General features: G+C 38.9%; 1 protein-coding gene across 1 annotated transcript in view; it reads right to left on the bottom strand.

The window, feature by feature from the left end:
* The window catches only part of ANKRD31 (ankyrin repeat domain 31), a 119,241-nt gene extending 111,834 nt beyond the window's left edge, over positions 1-7,407 (bottom strand). The window contains exon 1 of the mRNA XM_045848253.1: positions 7,304-7,407. Coding sequence (XP_045704209.1) covers positions 7,304-7,407 — 104 coding nt within the window. The remainder of the gene's footprint in view (positions 1-7,303) is intronic.
* Between the last annotated feature and the right edge of the window lie 9,356 nt (positions 7,408-16,763).

The raw sequence follows: 16,763 nt of genomic DNA, 5'->3' as shown, positions 1-16,763 counted from the left end.
CCAGAAGAAGAGGAGGAAGAGGAAGAAATTGAAAATTTATTTGAAAAAATAATGAAGGAAAATTTCCCCAATCTGATGAAGGAACTAGACATGCAAGTCCAGGACACTCAGAGAGTCCCAAAGAAGTTGGACCCAAAGAGGAACACACCAAGGCACATCATCATTAAGTTACCCAAGATTAAATATAAATAGAGAATCCTAAAAGAATCAAGAGAAAAGGAGACAGTTACCTACAAAGGAGTTCCCATAAGACTATCTGCTGACTTCTTCAAAGAAATCTTACAGGCAAGAAGGGGTTAGAAAGAAGTATTCAAAGTCATGAAAGGCCAAGACCTACATCCAAGATGACTCTATCCAGCAAAGCTATCATTTAGAATGGGAGGACAGATAAGTGCTTCCCAGATAAGGTCAAGTTAAAGGAGTTTATCATCACCACTCCCTCACTGTATGAAATGTTAAAATGACTTATCTAAAAAAAAAGAAGACCAAAACTATGAAGAGTAAAATGACAACAAACTCATAATTATCAAATGAACCTAAAAGAGTAAAAACAAAAACAAACTAAGTAAACAACTAGAATAGGAACAGAATCACAGAAATGGAGATCACCTGGAGGGCTATCAGTGGGGAGGGGGAGAATGGGAGGAAAGGTACAGGGATTAAGAAGCATAATTAGTAGGTACAAAATAGACAGGGGGATGTTAAGAATAGTATAGGAAATAGAGAAGCCAAAGAACTTATATGCATGACCCATGGACATGAACTAAGGGTGGTGGAGGTGTTGGAGAGAGGTGTGGGTGCAGAGTGGAAGGGAATATAGGGGAGAAAAATAGGACAACTGTAACAGCATAATCAATAAAATAAAAATGAAATAAAATAAATCCACAAATGATAGGTGTTGGTGAAGATGTAAAGAAAAGGGAACCCTCATGCACTGTTGGTGGGAATGCAGATTGGTGCAGCCACTATGGAAAACATCATGGAATTTCTTCAAAAAATTAAAAATGGAACTGCCTTATGACCCAGCGATATCACTTCTGAGAATTTATCTGAAGAAACATGAAACATTAATTTGAAAGAATATATGCACTCTGGGTTCACTATAGTGTTATTTACAGTAGCCAAGATCTGAAAACCTGCCAAGTGCCCATCAATAGATGAGTGGATGAAAAAGTAGTGGCACATACATACAATGGAATACAACTTGGCCATAAAAATATGAAACCTTAACTGTCATTTTTATAATATCTAAACTTGCTATAATTCTTAGTCATACCACTGTTAATATGTTGGGATGTTATTTCTGAGATTAGGTTACAAAAAGACAATGGCTTCCATCTTGTCTCCCTCTCCCAATCCCTTGCTTCTTCCCTCTCATGGAAGCTGGCTCACCATGTTGTGAAATGCCCTTCACCATGTGGAGAAGCCTCTGTGGCAAGAAGGTAAAAGAGGCCTCCAACCAACAGAGGTGAACTAAGGCCAGAAAGGTACTGATTCTTGAAACCACCATATAGAAAGTGGACCCTTCTCAGGCAGCCTTGAGATGAATGCACCCTTGGAAGTCCCTGAGCATGACTTAAGCAACTCCTGGATTCCTGACCCTCAGAAACCAAGATGGCAAATGCTTATTGTTTTAAGATGCTAAGTTTTGAAGTTGTTACACAGCAATGAAAAACTAATAAACAGATGGTAGTCACATTTCCCCAACTGTCTCTATTTACAGTTGTTTTGTTCAATCAAGATCCAAACAAGGTATACACATTGAATTTAGTTGCTATGTCTCTTAAGTCTCTTCTTAAATCTACAAAATACCCCCAATCTCCCCAACTCCTTTGCAATTTATTTGTTTTAGGAAACTGGGTTGTTTTTCCTGTAGGGTTTTCTATATTTTGGATTTATTGATTGCATGTCAACATGTTCCTCTGTCCTGTATATTTCCTGTAAACTGCTTATTCATCTAATTCAAGTATCATTTGGAGAAGCATATGTGTACTTTCTATAGGAGATAAAAAAATGGTGTGTGTTGGGAAAGGCAGTGTTGTGTATGCTGTCTATCAACCACCTTGGGCCAGGAACACTTTCTTAGCAAGAGATAAAGAGTCCTCCCCCGGGCTGTGGTGGGCCTATTACCTTGTGTGGGAATGCCTTTCACTGTTTCAGACAGAATTTGTACTCCTTTGCTCTGTTTTAAGTGTCATATGGCATCTAGCCAACCCCACTACTACATCTGCCTCCTGTGAGGAGAGGATGAAGTTCTTCATTCTGTGGCACAAGAGGGGAGTGTGCAAGCCGATGGCTCTTCACCATCAGCTGCTAGCCTTGGGGGACCAATGTCCACTATTGAAGCTAATCTTGCTCTGTTTCTTCTCTATGGTAAAGTGTTGTTTTGGCCAATGCTTTACTGCACTGTGTTTGCATTGGTGACTCTGATACCAAAATGCAGTGGACAGAGGTGTCTGGATTCCACTCCTGGTGATAGGCAACATGCTGCTTGCTCAACAAAATGGTTGTAACTCGTTTTGTCATGTTAGTGACCACTGATGACCACTGCCTAGGACATTCATTATTGGTAATATATAAAATAGCAATAGTCTTCTTTATCACTGTCTTCAATGATTAATGGAAATACATACTTTTAAAAAACTTTTGCTCATCAACTATACAATTACTTTCCATCAAGCCATGCTAACTCAGATAACTTAGGTACAGTTTGCAAAGGAAAGGCAAGATTAATGTGTGTTTCTTTCTCTTTCCTTATTGGTTTTCAGAATATTGAAATAAGTTTTTAAAAACCATTGCAAACTCATAGATTTAAATCTACTGCTGTTACTGTTCTTATCAATGCTCAAACTGCCCCATTTTTAGCTAATGGGAGCCTGGTTAAAGTGACTCAGGTGTTGTCTGACCTGAAATCACTTGTTATTGACTAAACTGTGTCCCTCCCCCCATATTCATATGTTGCAGCCTTAACCCCCAAAGTGACTACATGTGGAAACAGGGCCTTAAATGAGGCAATTAAGGTTAAATGAAATTATAAGGGTGGGAACCTAATCTAATATGACTGGTATCTAATAATCTGTGTGTTGGCCAAAAAGTCCTTTTAGTTTTTACTGTAAAATAAAAAACACATTCTTCATTTTCACCAATATTGATTTGGATATTTTGAGAATTTCAGCTATTTCCTGCATGATGGAATGTTAATTGTTCTCAATTAATGTCTCAATTTTGACTGCTTCAATTTCACTGGTCTACCAGGAGTGTCCAGTGAAAAATCTCTACTACAAATCTTCGCAAACCACTTCTGACACCTCTGATCAGTCACACCACCTCCTCCATGTACTGCACAAATCTTTTTTTTTGCATTTCAGTTGCATTTTTACTTTTCCTGAAATAATAAAGCATAATATGCCAAAAATGTTGCTTGTTTTCTTCCATCTTCAATATTAAAATGGAATTATAAGGTGAGTATATTCTATCTAGACAATTCACATGCAATCAGTGTTAGAATTAACACCCACCTTACAGAGTAATTATGCTGAATTAGCCTTTTACCACATGCAATTATAATGTTCAGAGTACAGGATTTAACCTGAATATATACACAAATCCATGTAACAATGAACTGTTTTAGAAGGTGGTTCTGTTTAAATGTGCTGAATAGTATTTGAGATACATCCCTCAATGGTATTGAATAGTTTGTTAATATTACCAGAAGCTGAGGCAGAAAATAAGGATTAAAAGTTCCCAATGACACATAATTTTAAAAAAAGAGTCTTGCCACTTAGAAAACAAATTACAAGCAAACAAAGCCTTATTATCAGCAACCTGAATATTTAGAGATTAGTAGCACAACTACTGAGCAACAAAAAAGGACTGGATGCATTTTAGGACACTGTTTCCACAGGTGGGGCTAGGACCAAGTCCAGGCTCTCAAAGAGTGAGATCCTGGCATCCTGATTCTTTGACAGCCCTGCCTTTTCTAGTCCCAAAGGTTACCAAATCCTTTCTCAGTGCTTAGCAAAATGACCTTGGATAATTGTAACATTTAAGGATTACTGAGTGATGTGAAACTGTATCATGTTTTACCTGTTGGGGATCTCTGCTCTACTAGATGTTCTCCTCATTCCCATCTAAATTAGAAGCTTGTACATGAAAAACAGCCAGAATGCACTGCATACAAGTAATCAAAGAGGATAAACGGGGGGGGAAGCAAAAAAATAAAATAAAATAAAATAAAAAAACCAGCCATGGCAATAACAGCTCCAATAAAAAGAGCACTAATTTTGAGGTCTGAAAGAATGATGATTCTATGGCATTGCAAAGAAGCATTTTAAAATAAATCAGAGGGAAAACCAAAAGATTGGCCAGCCAAGACAGAATGAGCTTATTTCTCCACTCATTACAACTAAAAACTGGTAGAAGAGTTTTTAAAAGCTACCTGAGTAACTGAAACAGTAAATGGTAAAAAGTAGATTGGTGACTGAAGTAAAAATTTATAAAACCACCTTGTATTACTGAGTTTCAAGTTTGTTTTGTTTGGTTTTTGGCCTATAGCTTTAATCCAAGGCCTAATTCCAGAACTGTACAGTGAATACAGAGAGCAAAAACTCCAGAAGAAACTTTCTATCTCTATCCAGAAGACTAGGAAAGGAACCCTTGAATGACAGAAAGTGTGGGGGGAAATCCTGGGTTTTCTTTATTAGTTTTCTCTCTTTGGCCTCAGAGCTATACTGCTACCAACTGTGGCAGCTTGGGCACTTAAAACCCAAGAGAAAACCTGCCTCTCTAGCTAGAGGAACCATACCCACACACGGAAGAGTATGAAGAGAATCTCTTTTATTTTCTTCTCTGCCTTATCACTTTGCCCTGAAGGTACCCGCCCCCATTATGGGTACCTGCTCCACAGTGAGAAGGCTAACACTCTTAGAGAAATCTGCCTTTCTGGTCACATGAACCAGCATGTGGGTAGAGAGAGGAAAGGGTGCATGAGAATCCTGGAAAACAGCAAGCACCAAAGGGGAATAATCTAACTCTGTATATGATCCAACACTAAGTCCCAGGATCAACCCTGAGCTGTCCACATGCACAGCAGATCCAAAGAAGCATAACAAAGGCTTAGAGAACTGAACAATGATAATAACTACTGCCCACATTCCATATTAACTCCTGAGTGCCACACAAGTCAGAGAGATCTATCAGCATAGGCAGGGCTCTGAAAATGGACTGATATAACCACCACCTACAGAAGGCAAAACAGAATGTGCAGTCAGAACCTAATCAGATTGACTGCCTGTCAAAACAAACAAAAAACAAAATCCTATGGAGGATTTTAACAGGATGAAGAGTCAAGAACATAATATTCAAAATATACAGGATATAATCCAGAATAATTCAACATGCAAAGAATAGGAAAACCTGAGTAATTCTTGAGAGAAAATATAATTAACAGATGTCTCCCACCCCCTCAAATGTTGCAATTACAAAGACTTTAAAGCAGCTTTTATAATCATTATTTTTGAGATAAAGTTGAATACACATCAAATGGATGAAAACATTGTTCTCAGTAGAGAAATAAAAAGTATAAGAGAATCAGATGGAAATGCAAATTTCACTGGATGGGGTCAACAACAGAATGGAGATGACCAAGGACAGAGTAAGTAAACCTGAAGACAGAGCAACAGAAATTATACAGTCTGAAGAATTAAAATAATTAATAAAGCCTTAGGCACCTGGGAGGCCATATCAAAAAGTCAAACATTTATGTCATTTTATGTCCCAGAAGAAGAAATTGGTACAGAAAAAATAGATACGAAGAAATTATGACCAAAAACTTTCCAAGTTTGGTGAAAGACATAAATTTGCAGATTCAAGATCAGTGAACCCTAAACAGGAAAAACACAAAGAAAATCATGCCCAGACAGATCATATAATCAAACTGCTAAGAACCAAAGATAATATATACAAATATAGAAACAATTATTTAAATTGGGGGTGGGGCTTGACTACCAAGGGGCAGCACGAGGGAGTTATTTTTTGCGTGATGAAACTACTGTTCTGGACCTTGATTGTGGTGTTTGTTATAAGATTCCACATATTGGTCAAAATGTTCCCTGGACACCAACTAGAGCAAATATTACTGTATACGCATACATACATAACTATGCCAGAAACCTGGGTATCATCCTCCATATTTAATTAACCACCATCTCTTGCCAAATATACTTTCTAAAGATTTCTCAAGTTTTCCCTTTTCCCTCCATTCGCATTGTGTCTTCCTAGCTGAGCTTTCATCATCCCAGTCTGTCACTACTCTGATCCCAAAACTAACCTCTGTAGCCTTGCTTTGCGAAAGGTGACCCTTTCTCCGAACTTTAACCTGGAACTTGCTAGAAATGCCAAATCGCAAACCTCACCACAGAACTCCTGAATTGGAACCCACATTTTAACAGGATTCTACAGTGATTTATAAGGGCATTAAAATTTGAAAAGTCTAGCCTAGGGCATGCTAAAATGAACAAAAACCTAGTTATGCTGCTCCTCCACTTAATACCTCACAAGCACCCTACCTAGACAAAAGCAGGACACAGGAGGCCCTACAAGACCTCTCCCTACGTTCCTCTCCAGGCCCATCTTTCACCCCTCCCCACCTCATCATTTAGCACTTCACTTACTTAAGACTTAAACTGTACGTTCAACACAGGTATCACAGTATGTTCCACAGCTACACCTTTACCCATGCAATTCCCTGGGCCTAGAGTACCTGTTCCTCGCCTGGCTAATTTCCAACCCATCTTCAAGGCTCTACTCAGAAGTCAACCCTAACAAACTCTGAAGGCCACCTAGGTTGGGATAAAAGACCTTCTGTGCTAAGCCAGTCTGGGCACACTTCCATGCCTAGACTTCCCATATTACATTGACATGATCTGTTTACGTGTCCTTCCTGGCCTGCAGGTTTCTCAAAGGCAGGCCATCTCCTAGACCTGAGTTACGAGCTGTCTGAAACAAAATGCACTTGAGTTAGACCTAACAATACGTTTTGGTCCATCCAAAAGGATGTGCATACCCAGGCTATGGGTAAAGGCTTTTTTTTTTTAATGCCATAAAGCCAGCTACTATAAAGCCCATTTTGTCCTAAACTGAGGGTTTGCGGCCTTGTTTATTTACAAGTTCTTAGCTCGGGCCTCGCTGCCTCACAAGATCTACGTTAGACCAGTAATAATTTCTACGCATATCTGAGAGGGCCATTGATGCCTATGTCCAGGCCTAACGGTGGTCACTTTCTCCCAGCGGTAATGGTGATCACCTTCTCCAGGGCAGCTCCTCTTCTTCCAGGTCACTCTCTGTCACCGACCCCTCTATCACAGTTTCATCGCTGTCCCAGTCTGAAGCCTGGGCGCCTTCCTCCATCTTCACGTCACACGTGGATATCTTCCTATTCTCCATCTCTAACTCTCCCCTTGCCGCGAAAACAAACAAAACGCTCTGAGCGCTGGAATAAGTTGTGAGTTAAAAATAAAATTCGCGGCAAAGGCCCGACGTTACACTGGGAGCTGAAGGAGTAGTGGACCGCGAAGGCCGTCGTTGAGTAGGCGGCCCCACACGGCGGTCTCGCCGCACACAGGTCTCACCGCACGACGATGCACGCCGTCGCCGGCAGGGGGAGCCGCGCGCTGCGCCATAGTCGCGCGCTGCTAGAGGCCCGCCCCCGCCCCCGCCCCCTCAACTCCCTAGGTGGGGCGGGAGTCGCCGCCGGAAGTCGCGGGCCGCGCGCCCGCCCGCTCTGGCTCTCCCTTGTGTGTTGGGCGTGGCCCGCCGCAGCGCTGCTTTAGGAGCAGACTAGCATCCTCACGGTAGGCTCGGCTGTGTGGGGCCGCGAGGACCAGAAAAGCGGAAGTGCGGAGGACACCCCGCCGGCCTAACTGTCTTAGAGCCTTCGGCAGGAAGGGAGTCCCGGGTCAGAGCTCTTGCGGCGCATCAATTGCTGGAGACCCAGACCTGGAAATAACCGTCAGCTCCTGCCGGACCCAGCACCCTGGCTCGGAATCCGACATTCGGAAGCCAGGATGTTACCTGAGACCCCAAAGTGTTTTTGCAGTCCACCAAAAACTGCTTTTGTCCTTAATCCCTGTGACATCCCTTCCCCAACTGTAATCTGAGGTAGGCAAAACAAGAACATTTGTCAGAAGTTTTTAGGTCATGAACCAATCCAATTGAGGTGTATTGTAGTATTTGTATTTTAACTTCAACTCTTCAGTCACTCTGTAATATAAATTGTGTAGGAAAGGCAGGATAAATGCTTTCTTTTCTCCATGCATTAATTTTTAGAATAATAGTGGTGCCTAGCCAATTATTATTTTTAAATGAATCTCTAAGTCTTTATGTATTTGTCTAATTTCAATCTGTTTGGAAGTTTTTAATTGAAACAATTGAAAACAAAGCCAAGTGAGCTCCACCTGCCATATGAGAGAAAGATTCAGGATAAGACAGAACTTCTTGTGGATATAACAAGTGTTTATTTAATATTCACCTTGGAATCCCCAGTGTCTAGCACATATTGGGTCTTTAAAGATTTGTGAGAAAATGGGTGGAACTGGGGCTGACTCCCTCATTCACTGCTCTTAAATACATGGAGCGGTTTTACCATTCTTATCATTTTACTACTTAGATCATATTTTTTTCTAAAAGAATGTCTACATTTTTGAGAAAATGGAGGGTCTTTTGGGGAAAAGTATTTTAAAATACTTATAGAATATTTGGTAAAACACTATATAACTATTTGGGGGATATTATTTAGATGGAAAATCTAAATAATACTATCGGAGGTTCATGTTGTGTGATATTTATGATAATTCAGATCTTCTATGAAAGTCTCATCTCTCACAACTCTGGGATCTAAAATAACCTTGAGGGTATATAAATGATTTGAAGCTATAGGCAGGAAATCTTTTTAATTAAAAAGCAATATGTATTGTAAAACCAGTAAGACTTGTTTTCCAAAATCCACTCTTTTAAACAAGTCTGATTACATTCAGTGTGTACATTCTACTTCCTAGTGCTCAAGCCTCATTTCATATCACTCCCCCGTTTCTCCCCAACTCCAGGCACATAGGCCTCCTTCTTGTTCTTCTAGGATGTCTCAGAGCGTTTGCACTTATGTTCACGCTTTAGGTCTAAGGTCAAACATCACCTCCTCAGAGCGGCCATCTTTTAACTGTGTTCTCTACCTCAGCAACCTGTTTTTTCCTTTCAGGCACACATCACTCTCTGAATTATTTCATTCATTCATATACTTGTTTATTGTCTGCCTCATCCATTAGATGGCAGGGCCAATAAGGGAAGGGCCCTTAAAATGGGAGCTGTAGGTGGAGAAAAGATAATGTGCAAGCAGTACCTCAAATCACTAATGTATAATTTACATAAATACATAATAAAAATACAAATTTAAATTGATTTTGGACTGATGGGATTGCTAGATTTACACATGGTAATGGAATCATCTTTATGCACAACTAAAACGGCGTTCTGAACATGTTTAGGCTAATGTATCAGTGGTTATGTCAATGTAGAAAAAAAAGACACAAAAATCCTAGCCACAGAGGTTAATCAGAATTTTAATGTAGTAAATGCAATTCAATAATTTTGAATATATGTGAGGTCTGTCCAGAAGGTATCCAGCCATGTACTATGAAAAATAGAAACATTATTGAAGATACAAAATATAGGAAACATTGCACATAGGACAATGACATCTCAGTCCCCTTCAGAGTAGGAACCTTGGGATCTCACACAGTTCTCCCAATTACCATCAGCTGCCCTGTCATATTTCCCTGAATCTCATCAATGGTCTGAAATCTCTTCCCTTTAAAAGGTGATTTTTGTTTTGGGAAAGGTCAGAAGTTACAGGTCGCCAAATCTGGGCCTACAGATTTGTTTTGGGGCTGAGTCACCTGGATGATTTGATATTTCACCAAAAATGTCTGCACGAGATGTGATGCATATGAGTGGGTGCATTGTTGTGATGAAGTTGCCAATCACCAGTTCCCCATAGCTGCAGCCTTCTGAGTCATCCAATAGTTCCCAGCAGAGGACTGTTCAAGCTTAATGCAATATCTGATGTAGATTCATTGTTCTACTTGTTCAGTCATTTTGAATGCAATGGCCACACAGTACACTGCTTACTCAACAGTGTCTACCACACCCACTTACTAGTACAGTGAGGTCATCATTGTTCATGCACATGCATTCCAGTCCACTCTCCTTGGCTGCCAGGTTACATCAATGTTGTTCAAACCATCCTCATTATATTAACAATGGTTGGACTTTTCACAGACAGATCTTATGTTGTGCATGTGTGTGTGTGTGTGTAACCACCACTTAAAAAAGATAATTTTCATCTTTCCTACCTTCCTCAATATTTACCCCTAGCAAACATTTTCTGATTTTTTTTATCATGTAGAGTAGTTTTTCAATCACCACTGGAATCATACTGCATGCATCTTTTTAAACTGCCTTCTTTTACTGATTTAAGTTTTTCAGATTAACCCATGTCATTGTATCAGTTCATTCCTCTTTGTTGCTAAGTACTATTTCATTGTATAAACATACCATCTTTGCTTAGTTGATTTTCCTGTTGATAGACATTTGAGTTCTGTCCAGTTTGGAGGCTATTATAAAAAAGGCTGCCATAAACACTCTAGTTGAAGTGTTTTTTGTGGATACATGTTTTCATTTCTCTTAGGTAAATATCTAAAGAAGAAACTGCTGGGTCACATGGTGGATGTATGTTTTACTTTATAAAAAGCTGCTTTTCAGTACTCTAAAAGGAGTATCACTCCCACCAGCAATGTATGGAAGCTCCATTTGCTGCATATCTTCACAAACATTTGATATTGTCAATCTTTAATGTGTTAACCATTCTGGTGGGTATGAAATAGTATCTCACCCTACTGGCTAATGATGCCAGACTTCTGTGTGCTTTTTGGCTCTTTGTATATCTTTTATGAAGTGTCCAAATTTTTTTCCCACTTTTCAACTGGGCTCTTTATGTTTCTGTTGTTGATTAGTAGGAGTCCTTTACATATTCTGGATATGAGGCTGTGTCAGATATATGTATCATAAATATTTTTTATTAGTTTCTGGTTTGCGTACTCATTTTCTTAGTGATTTTTTTGATCAGCAAAAAGGATGATGTCCAGTTTATTAATTTTTTATTTTATGGTTAGTGTTTATGTTAGTTTCCTAGGGTTGCCATACAAATTATCACACACTGGGTGGCTTAAAATAACAGAAATTTATTATCTCACAATTCTGGCTAGGCCATGCTCTCTCTGAAGGTTCTAGAGGAGAATCTATTCCATATCTTTTTCTTAGCTTCTGGTTTTGCTGACAATTCTTGGTGAAATATAAAAGAATAATTAGTAACTGCTAAGTTTTTGTATCTATTGCCATTATTTTTAATGTGATTTGTTCAATAATAACTTCATATACTTTAATTTTAAATAGTGACTGCATTTAAAAATTGACTTACAAATTCTTGAAAATTTAACAATCGGCTCTTACAACCTAGTAGAAGCTGGCTCCAGTACACCTTTGACGCTACTCTAGTAAGGACTTTCCTGCCTTGCCCTCCACCCCCAGTCTTCCTATCTGCCTCACACTGCAATCCTGGAGGGTTAGACTTTGCCCTTAGCTAAGGGGACAAGGAGAACCAGAAAATAAATAATAATATGTAGAATAAGTTTTGGAACTCTCAGTTCTTTGAGTTTCCTACTTGGGGGAAGTGAGTTTGTCCTTCATTTAACAATATGAACACTATATTAGGAAGACTGTGTAAAAAGAGGAAGGCTGCAGGGTGGCAGGCAAGAAAGAAAAACAAGGTAAAATGAATATTGAAGGAGAAAGGTGACAAAACAAAATAATGGCCACTCTACTTGGGTTTATATTAATTGTGATCACATTTACTGTGCATGATGCACCTCAGCCAAGGTTTGCCAACGCTGGTTGACTGTTATATCTTTAATCATGTAACTGGCTTGTTTAGTGACTAACTAGATGTCAGTTTTGAACTGCCATAAAGAAATCATGTTATTTTTTCTTTATTAGGATGCACTGCAACTGAAGATCCAAATGCTTTATGGCATTTTGGGCCTGTGCCATGATGTCCAGTCTTTCTACTGGAATGTCTCTTCCCTTTTCTCTGTCTGGAAAACTGCTCCATCTTCCCTCATCTCATTTAATGCTTTCCTCTACCGAGCCATACATCCCCCTTCATAATCATGGTTTACACTGTGATATTTTAAACTAAAGGACACACATTCACATTTTTTGTAATACAGATGGTAGGAGAAGAGACCAACCCTCACCTAATAATGTAAATATGCTTCATCAATATTTAACTCTGGCAGCTGTCATGCATGAGGGAACATGCCATGACTGTTTTAAAAATAAGTGGAAGTGCCAAATCAGAATAAAGTCTAACCTTTTCAACACAACGTACTGGAACAACAGGATATTTGTATGGAGAAACAAGATGAACCTTGTTCCCTCTCTCATTACATGCACAAAAAGTAATTTGAGGTAAATCACAGAACAAGAATTCTATACTTCAGCGATTCTACTCCTAGTGAAGTATCGGTGCATTGGTACCAGGCACATGTACATCATTCATAATAGCCCCAAAGTGTAGACAACCTAATTACCCTTCCATGAGAGAACAGACATAAATGTTCATCAAGAGAAAAGATAGATAACTTGTGGTGTATTGTATAACGGGCTATCTTACACACTGACAAAAAGAATGAACATGTCAATATGGATGAGTTTTAGAAACCAGTCTTTCAAAGTTTAAAAACAAAGAAAACTAAACAATACATTATGTAGGACCCATTCACATGTAGTAAAACTCAAAGGAATAATTTAAAAAGAAAACTCAGGGTTGTAATTACCTTTCTGGGAGAAGCAGAGGAACAGTATAGGAAAGAGTTCACAGGAAATGCAGAAGAATTGGTAATGTTCTATGTCTTGAATTGTGTAGTGCACCACAGATGTCTATTTTGTTATGTTTTGTAGCTGCCATAAGATGTATATGTGTATACATGTGGAACATATACAATATATAATCAAAAGTATATATATATATATATACACACACTTTTATATATAATATATATATACACTATATATATATATACACTATATATATATATATATACACACACACACACACCATATTATGAAATATTTTATAGTTTTAAAAGGTTAGGAAAAATGTGCTAAAATGCTAAGCCTGAGTGGTACAGTTCTGGGAAATTTTCTTCATTATACTTTTCTACATTTTCCAAACTGCTTAAATGGTCATGTAATACTTTTTATAATCAGAAAAAAAGGCAACTTTAAAGATTAAAAAATTTTAGGATCTCTAGGATGTCTGTATTGTTTTTTGAAACCTGACTAGAAACTTCAGCCAAGTTTTAGATGCTCTGAGAAGAATAATCTCTAAAGAGTTAACATTGTTATGTAGCTGAAAAATAGATGTCAAAATGCTAACACACAAGTTTCAACTCTGCCAGCGGTGCCTTTAATATTCAGTCTTCCTTAGTCACTTTTACTTTGTCTATCTTTTAAAGATATATTTCCATTTTCTGTGTTTAGGCTTTTATCTTAACTATTTCTGACAGCTCTAAGGTTCCTTTGAGCTCTAATTTAGTAGCTCAGAAGCCTTGCATGAAAAAATGAAGGTTGCCTTTTCCATAACTCTTTAGCAACATCTAGTGGGTATTCAAAGATAAGGACAAGGCAAACATTTTCCTACGTAATTTAAAGAGCAACAGCTTTGACAACAAATCTGACTTAGCAAAGAAAAGGTCTTAAATCCTCAAGAGAAATATGATATCTCCTGTGATTAAATCACTTTGCATACATGGGTATGTATATAAGCCCTTCAAATATATCTGGCATTTCCCCATCTAGCCCGCTGTAAGCTTAAACAACAGTCATTACTACATTATATAATGAACATTATCATGGAGAACCATATAACAAGTCCTAAACAAGAGACCAGAGCAGTGTCAAAACCTCAAAAGCAAAAAGTAAGAACTTGGGTAGAATGGCATCTGTAAGAACAGAAGTTTCCAGGAATATAAGCAGGGAGGAAGAAACAAAAGAGAACAAAAGGGAAGGGATGTGGGAGGGAACACAGGAAGAAGAGAAGAGTGGCAGGTTTATGATAATAGCACTCCAGTCATTGTTCTCTTAACCAAAAGCAGGTTTTCTTGGCCAAGCAAACATGGTGAGAAATGCGGACAATCCCATCCTGGAACAAAGAAGGATGAGAGAGAGACATTCTCTCTCCCCCTTTCCATGTCCAGACATCACGTGTCTGAATGTAATTTTGAGTCTTGATCAGAGGGTGATGATGGAGGATGGTATTTTTAGAGTCCTTTCATTGGGTTCCTGATGCCTTATATCAGCAGAGCTTGCATGACCCACCTCAGTTATGGCACATACCTTAAGTTTTCTGGTAGAGCACGTAAAAATATATAATTAGCTCTCATATGTTAACTAATAAGGCCTAATTATCCAGGAGAAAGACTCAACAGTATTTTTAGTAAGCATCCCATATGATTTTGTATAAAACTAGTCTGAACATGGCAAAGTTGCTCAAGAGAATAAGCAATAATGTTTGTCTTAATTTCAACATTTATTCAGGTCAAAGTGAAGGTAGGTGTCTAAGCTGCCATTGCACCACTTATTTGTACAGTTTGTGCAAATTTTGCAAGTCAGATTTATTGCATGATAAAAAAAGTGGCTGTGATTGTGTCATTTGCGTATCTATCTGGGATCAGCTGATTTTGAAACCCACCTTCTCCAAGTCATGCCAGCTTGGAGTAGGGCTAAAGTAATTTCAAACAGGAGTCCTCTGTTCAACTGTCCATGGTAAATTGGGTGAATGCCCTTCCTCCATCAATTCAGGTACCTTTCAACACACTACAGGAAGTCATCTAGGGTGCTTCTCTGTTCTCTTAATCTGCCTGTGCAATTGGTTGAAGGACACTTGGCCATTACTTGACATTGCCTGCCACTGTGCGGTTCCACTCCTGGTTTCTGGGGCCTTTTCAGGCTCCTGGTGTTGGCTGCACAGACCCCACAACCATGGTGGCCTGTCCTCTGTCTTCTACACTTCACCCTACATATGCTTCCTAGACTGCAGAGTAGCACTGAGGTGAAAGTGGCACCGATTCTTTTCCTTTTTCACTTTTCTTCAAGTCCTTCTAAGGGGTAAGGTCAGCACATATGCTACCGACTTCATAATTACCCCTTCCCACAGGGCCTAATTCTTTCCGACCAACCTCTGGTGGCCTAACTCCTGAGATTAAGAACAACTTTTTCCCAGGAATTTCTTCAGTTTGCAAGGCCACCATGATTGTGGCCATGCACCACATTATGTGGCTCCACCACATTAAGACTTGCTTGAACCAGTGGTATAAAGATGCTCCCACTCTGGGGCCAGCACTGCATGGAATATTCTAAAGCAGTTAAAGCAAAGAGTGGAGGTGTAGTTTGTCTGAATGCTGTCAAATGGCTAGGTTGTAGAAAATCTGGGAAATATTGTTTGGGAATGTTCTAAGATAGAGTTATAGTCATAACCATTTACTGAGCAAGAACATGCCAATTACTATGTATACACTCAACCTCACAAAAGCCCTGCTACATCGCTGCCACATCCTCTTCCAACCATGTTGTCTGACAAGGTCCAAATGTGGAAAGAAGGAATTCAAGGAATCCATCTTCCTGGAGGAGAACGTGGCATACAAAGGGGGGCGGTAATTTTCCTGGAGATTGCTCTTAATAATTTCCTTGCTGATATTAATCATGGTCTTACTTTAAGAACCGGCCATGAGGAGAAAGAGGCTCGAAGTGAGTCAATAATTAATTTTGAGAGAAATTCTGAAGGGACAACTAGTTCTCCCCAGACTATTGAATCATGCCCAAATTGTTTAAACAAGGTGTTTATAAACCTGAGTAAGAAATTATCCCCGACTGTTCCCATAAAAGAATTTACTGTGGCTGGATTTCCTGTTTATCTCTCCTTACATGCTTGTTTTGGTGATCAAAAGGTGGTGGGATTGTTAGACACCTGTATTTCAGGTTTATTGATTTGCATGATTCCAATAAAGTTGTACAAAATAATTTCTTGACCAGAGAACAAAAATCCCCTCTAATGAAATAACCCCTGAATGTCTAAAAGTTGTTGGAGTAACAGCCCCTCCTTTACCTTGAATAGGAATATATATCAATTAGAATTATACAGGCAAAGAAATAAGAGAAGCTGGTTAGCTATTACAAACTAAGCACATAGAAACAATTACCAGGGAGTCAGAGTCCATAGTATATAGAGAAACATTTTAAATAGAAAAAATAGATAGCTAAGTTAGACATCACAAAGGCCTTATAATAAATTTCCTGTAACCTCTACTCAATCTAGCATATCCTTTTTCTAAGAACTTTAATAAACAATAAGACATTCAAACTCTGTACATACAGCTATTTCTAATTGTTTGAGGTCACTAGACTAACGTGACCCAATATCCGGGTAGAAAATATCCTGCTTCGCCTAACTGCAAATGTTAATCACTACCAAAAATGAACATATAAAAACCTGCTTGTACTTGCAATAAACAGAACAGAGCTTCACCATCCTCTGAGTCGTGTTGTCATCTGTCTCCCATCGCCGACACCTTACCCACCTTTCAGGAACCCCTGGA

Source organism: Phyllostomus hastatus, unplaced genomic scaffold, assembly GCF_019186645.2.
Source record: "Phyllostomus hastatus isolate PE091 unplaced genomic scaffold, TTU_PhHast_1.1 phas_contig_58, whole genome shotgun sequence".
Classification (NCBI taxonomy): Eukaryota; Metazoa; Chordata; class Mammalia; order Chiroptera; family Phyllostomidae; genus Phyllostomus; species Phyllostomus hastatus.
Note: the sequence above shows the minus strand (reverse complement) of the source record. Positions and strands in the feature narration are given on the sequence as shown.